Source organism: Martes martes, assembly GCF_963455335.1.
Source record: "Martes martes genome assembly, chromosome: 2".
NCBI classification, from domain to species: domain Eukaryota; kingdom Metazoa; phylum Chordata; class Mammalia; order Carnivora; family Mustelidae; genus Martes; species Martes martes.
This window is the reverse complement of record NC_137889.1, coordinates 37612033-37618032: the sequence shown is the minus strand read 5'-3', so window position 1 is coordinate 37618032 and position 6000 is coordinate 37612033. Positions and strand designations below refer to the sequence as shown.

At 57.0% G+C, this 6000-nt stretch overlaps 1 protein-coding gene across 2 annotated transcripts in view; it reads left to right on the top strand.

The window, feature by feature from the left end:
- Nucleotides 1–3055: 3055 nt before the first annotated feature.
- The window catches only part of ANK1 (ankyrin 1), a gene marked incomplete at its 5' end in the record, with an annotated part of 208000 nt that continues 205055 nt past the window's right edge, over nt 3056–6000 (top strand). For both annotated transcript variants that reach the window (XM_080796212.1, XM_080796211.1), the window contains one exon: nt 3056–3181. In XM_080796212.1, the coding sequence (XP_080652338.1) occupies nt 3056–3181 (126 nt within the window). The remainder of the gene's footprint in view (nt 3182–6000) is intronic.

Below are 6000 nucleotides of genomic sequence, written 5' to 3'. Positions count from 1 at the left end.
GCAATGGAAGTGCTGAATAAGTAAGTGTCCACTAGTCTTACTGTTATTCCGTAAGCCCGCATACATGGTAGGCTTGTTGATTTGTTCTCACATATTGATTGAGCCTCTACTGTGTGCCAGACACCATGGTGAGCCAAACCAGACACTATGCCTTTCCTTACAGAGTTTAAAGTCTAGTGGGGAGACGTGCTTCCATCAAAACCATCACACCAATGTAAAAGTGTATTCACGGCAGGTGTTCTGAAGGGGGCACAGATGGTGTTATGATGAGACGGTAGAGCTAGTCGGGGGCTCCAGAAGGGCCTCCTCGATGAAGTGAAGATCCTCTTGTTGGGGATGAGTGAGTTGGAATGAACCAGATCAGGGCCTGGTTGAGAGGACCGTTAGAATGGGACAGAGCAGTCCCGGCAGGGGCAGCAGGACAGAGGCCCCGTGGAGGGCCAGCACTGACAGTTGAGGCTGGAGCACTGTACCAGGATGCACTTGGGATAAGACCAGCCGGTGCTGGGAAGAGCCTGATCATTCAGGTCCTCGTAGGCCAGATAGAAGATTTTGACCTTTGTTCCAGAAGCCAAAAAGAAGGATGGTAAGCTGAGAAGAGGTAATGATCAGATGTGTATTTTGAAAAGATAAGTGTGACTGCATTGTGAGGGGTGGTTGGGCGGGTTGCCGGGCAGGGATGCAGGTGCTGACTGGGAGGAGACCTCCGGTCACAGGTGTGTGGGCCTGGCACTCAGAGGAGAGGTCTGTGCCGGAGATGAAATGTGTAGCCTCCTTGGCAAGCTGATTATAGCCATGGTCATCCGAGGGGCCGGCCTGGGGAAACCATCTAGAGCTGCGCTGTCCAATACAGTAAGCACCAGTCACATGAACCCCTTAGACAACTAAAATGTGCCTGATCTGAATGGAGATGGGCTCTAATATAAAATACTGAATTTTGAAGTATGAAAGAATGTGAGGTATCTCATTAATAATTTTACACCATTTGTGTGTTGAAATGATAACACTTTGGATACACTGAATAAAATAAATCATTCAAATTAATTTTACCAGTTTCTTTTAACTTTTTAAAATGTGGCTACTTGAAGATTTAAATTACATAGGGGACTGGGATTCGTGGCTCCCATTAAGCTTCAGTTGGACAATGCTGATCTAGAGAGAGAGGAGAAGAGAGTCCACAACCCAGCCCTGGGGAAGGACAATGGTCAAAGCAAAAGTTCAGCCAGCTCCTTAATTACTGACTCCCATCTAAGAAGGAGTAGTGGGGATGAGAGGCGTGGTGGTGGTGTGGGGTGTTGTCGCGAAGGGGTGCGTGGTGGAATAGGGACATGGAGGGGTCGAGGGAGGCGTAGGGAGGTAAGGTTCCAGTAAGGGAAAAAGCATGGAGTCTGGAGAGCAAGTGGAGTGATTTGACCACTCCCCAAGTTTGTACAGCACAGGGCGGGGTGCAGCTCAGAGCCCTTTGAGAGGCACAAAAGAGATTTCCTCTCTCCAGGCTCTGCTCTGTGCTTCGTTAAATGTCTGCATCAAGCCCTCAGTTTAGGGCAGAAGGAAACAGACTATTTCATCAAACTTTACCAACTCCTAAATATTATTTTCTAAAATCCACCTTTACCCTTAAGTGGGCCAGGAGCTCCGTCCTACCTGATGGGAAGGAGTGGGTTGGGAGCGGCGCCAGACTGAAGGGGCAGTGGTTCCCAAGTTGGGGCCTCAGTTTTCCCGCCTGTCGCCTGAAGGAGGGGGTAGGTGAGCTTAAGGCCCCTCCTCCTCCCGCAGCCTGCCTTTGCGGCTGCGTGACCCAAACGCCAGGTGTGTGGTTCTTTAAAGCTGAACACCGGGAAAGGCGGCGTTGTCGAGAGAGGGTGTGTTTGTGAGAGTGTTGAGAATTGCGGGGGCTGGGCGGTCCTTGGTGCAAAAACCTAGTTCCACTCCCGTCAAAAGGGAACTCAAGGGAAAACTGCTCACTTCATCTTGGACACGTTTTCAAGCTATAATTGGCAAATATGCAAATGAAAGGCCCTAAGCTCTAAGCGAAAGACGGGGGGCGGGTGGGGGGGGAACGGGCTCTTCCCCGGGGAGCCTTGGCACCGCGCGCGCCCCTCCGGGGGGCGCTCGGCGGGACGACCGCTGAGGCTCGCCGCTGTCTTGTCCCAGGCAGGCCGCGGCCGCCGCGGGGGGGCGCCCCAAGGCCCGGCCCCCGCCCCGCCCCCGCCCCTGCCGCGCGGTCCGGGCCTCCGCGCCCCGCGGTGCTGTGGCTTCCGCCGCCGCCTCCAGGCGCGCTGGTCTGCGGGGTCGCCTGGGCGCGGGGCCCGCCGCCCGCCGCAGCCTCCCCTTGCCCCCCGGCGCGGCGAGGCCGCCCTCAGTAGGGTCCCCCGCGGTGCCCCAATAGCTCGGGGTAGAGTGGTCGGCTTTGTTCCCTGAGACCCGACGGCACCGGGGCCCGTGCGTCTGGCGGCCGCGGCCGCGGCGGCGGCACTGCAGTGGTGGAAGCCCGGCCCGCCCGCCTGCCTGTAGCCGGCCGCTCGCAATGCACCAGCGCGGGCGCCCAGCGCGCCCAGCCTCGTCGGGCCGGCCAGGCCCCCCGGCTGCGAGCGGCCCCTGCGCCCTCCTGCGTTAACTGCTGGAGTCCGCCTCCTCCCCGACCCGCTCGCAGCTCGCCGCTCGCCGCAGTACCAGCCGCCTCCCCGCCCCCGCCCCCCGCGCCGCCGCCGCCGCCGCCGCCGCCGCGGCCGCCGCAGGAGAGGGAGGGAGGGACGGAGGGAGGGAGGCGGCGGGGCCGAGCCCAGAGCCCGTCCCGGGCGCTGGTGAGCGTGCTCCGGCCGCGGCGGGAGGCGCCATCCGGGGGCCGCCCGGCAGCCGCGGCGCGCCTCTCCCTCCGAGCGTCTCGCAGGCGCCTCCCCCGCCGACCGGGTCGCATCCTTCCCGCGGTGGGTTAAGAAGCTCCCCCCTCCGCGGAGCAGAGACTCGTTTTTTTTCCTCCTCGGGAGGGTGTCGCCACCTGGATTGCCAAGTGTGAGGGGTCCGGGAGGCGGGGACCGGAGCACCGTGACCCGCCATGGCTCAGGCGGCCAAACAGCTGAAGAAAATCAAAGACATCGAGGCGCAGGCCCTCCAGGAGCAGAAGGAGAAGGAGGAATCCAACAGGAAGCGGAGGAACCGCTCCCGTGACCGAAAGAAGAAGGTAAGAGGGGGGCGGCGGCGACAGCCCGGTGGCAGAGGCGCCCTGGAGGTGGTCGCTGGGGGAAGGGGCTCGGCGGACGTAAGAACGAGGTGGGGGCGCGGGGACCCGGGCGCCGGCGGAGTTGATGCCGCTCGAGAGTGGAGGGCGCGGGGTGGGAGAGAAGGAGGGAAGAGGCTTCGGTGCCGCGGGGCAGAGGACAGGGCAAGAGGCTGGAAGGGCAGAGCGGGCGGCCAGGAGGCTGAGGGCGCGCTGAAGCCCGCCGGCCCGGCGGCCGCGAGGACCTTTCAGCACCGTGGACAGATACCGGCAAGCCCGCCCGGCTCCGGGAGGAACTTTTCCGGCCTCCCAGCGGCCGGCGAGGGTGACGGGCTGCTCCGCTCAGGCTCGCCGCCTCTCCTGGCTTTGCAAGGAAGCTGGTTTGGGGAACTGCGGCTCCGGGCTCCCGAGGCTGCTCTGCCCGGCGCCTCCCCCGGTGACCCACGTTCCCAGAAGGAGAGCTTCGTTCCCAAGTCTCTGAACCGGGGTGTGGGGCGGGGGGAGGGTCTCCTGTCCTTCCTCGACCCTTCTCGAGCCCAGGAAGAGTCTTTCCTAACCCTCTGAGTCCAGCGGCAGAAAGGCATGCCCCCGGGGCATTTGGCAGCATCCTCTGTTCAGGTCACTCAAGATGAGCGACTGATGGCCAGGAGGGGAAGTTCCTTTGGAAGCCAGACACGGGTGCTGTCCAGCTTGGCCCAAGGGCCTGGTCAGAGAACAGGTCTGCCTTTTTGTAGAGGAATACCGAGACAAGGTATTGCCCTGCCCCCACTCCATGACCCAGACCCCTTAGAGCAGCTGTTGGTGTGTTGGGCACTTCCCTTCTGGTCTGGGGTCTCCCTACACCTTACTCAAAGCATCTCTAGAAACACCTTTGGTGAGAAACACCTCTTCGTCTGAATTATCTTTCATTGTAAAGGGAGGGTGCAGTTAATTGGGTAGAGGGCTCCAGCTGAGAGGTGTTTTAGAGGCACCCCCCCTCCCCATGGAGGAGGCCAGGAGTACATCAATGCAGTTCTGGGAAGTGGAGGTAGGGCGGAACTCGATCGTCAGGAGAGCCATTTTAACCCAAAGAAGTCCGTGTGGGGCACAGCCTACAAGCTTACTCACCAGGGAATGGGACCCCTCAGGGTTCTGGGCAGAGGCACTGGTCTTGATTGAGAAGGAAACGTTTTTGGTTTGGGTCCCCCCCCCTCCCCCACTGAAATTGTCTCACTCTGAGAAAGAAGTTTGGAGCCTTGGTTGACAGCAGAGTGTGGAGAAAAGACAGCTTGTGGGTCACACTCCACTTAGCAGTTGGTCAGCAGGACCCACATCCAGCCTTTTCCTAGAGATGAGACACAGGGACAGAGATGTTCTCTGACTGTAACCAAATTAACCAGCCCACTCTAGGCTTTCCTGCACCCCTTCAAGAGCCAGCCCCTCCTCCCTCAAGGGATTTCCATGGTGTGTGTGTAAATAGTAGTTTCCCAAAGGCACCACCCCTTTAGCAGGACCAAAAAAGAGGCCTTCCCCAAACCTACGGTGAATCAGAGTTTGGGCTGGTGCCACGGAGAGAATCTCAAGTCCTTCTGCTAGGGTCTGAAATACCAGAGCCCATCCTGTGAGTCAGACAGGGGGAAGTCTGATTATATCTGACAGTGCTCACCCACTTCCTTGGCATGAATGTGAACTTCTTGTTAGAAAAGCGTGCTCTGTATTTCCATTCCTGCCTATTGCTTTAGGAGCCAAGCCGATCCTCTCCCAAACTGCTCACTCAGTGTTTTTATCCCACTTCTTGCTCTGGAGCTTCTTCCTTAATGTTCCGGATACCTTAAATAATTTTTTTGAGCAATAGTCAAAACAGAACTCTCCCTTCTTCTTCTTTGGTTTCTTTCCATCCTACAAAGCTCCCTTTAATAGAACTCTGCATCCCAACTGCCTAGAATACACACACAGAAGAGTGGCAATCTCAATATTCTTTTTACCTCTTTGGTCTTAATCTTTACATTCTTATGAACTTTATGTCCGTTGTGCGTGCTGGGTGAAAAGAGATTTCCCTCCCCCTGAGCGGTTATTTTGTTTTCTAGCTGGTTGTAGCATACTGCGTCAGTAAACATTCAGAAATCTTCCATACGGATATTCATTATCGTATGCAGTACCCTGGGTGCTAGGACGGATACGACAGTAACAGGGAAATCTTAAGTCGAAGTGATAGCGGTGACATAAACTCTCAGAGCTGATTCTTGGGGCAAGGAGGGTATGGTATGGAGTGAGGTTCGGGGTGCTTCGTTTCTATTCCGTAATGATTGTGAGGACTCCTAGCTCTGGGCACAGTCTTGAGGGCCGCCTCAGAGACTAGAGTTAACACTTACAGCAAAATGCAAAATCACAAGAAGGTGGAGGGGTCTGGAGGGGAAGGGAAGGGAGGGCAGAGCCATGCAGAAAGAGATATTTAGAGGAGGCAGAGGAAGCTGCCGTAGGGGGTAGGGAAGCAGATGGCCAGGGTTGAAGGTTCATATGAGGTGAAGTCTAACCTGGGCCAATGAAGGAACCTTTGAAGGGAAAGATGATTAAAATGAAGCAGGTGGGGACTTTAGCGTTGGTCCCCACAGACTGGGGCTGCCGTGGAACCATCCTTGTCATCAGCACGAAGAAGGAACTTTATGGAGGCAAGCGAACATTTTATTCCAGTGAATTGGTAATTCATAGGAACATATACCCGAGCCAAGGGCATTCTGAATTTACGGAAAGGAAAGGTGTTTGTTCCGTGGGTAACCTACTTAGTGGGGACTGACTGAGCAGAA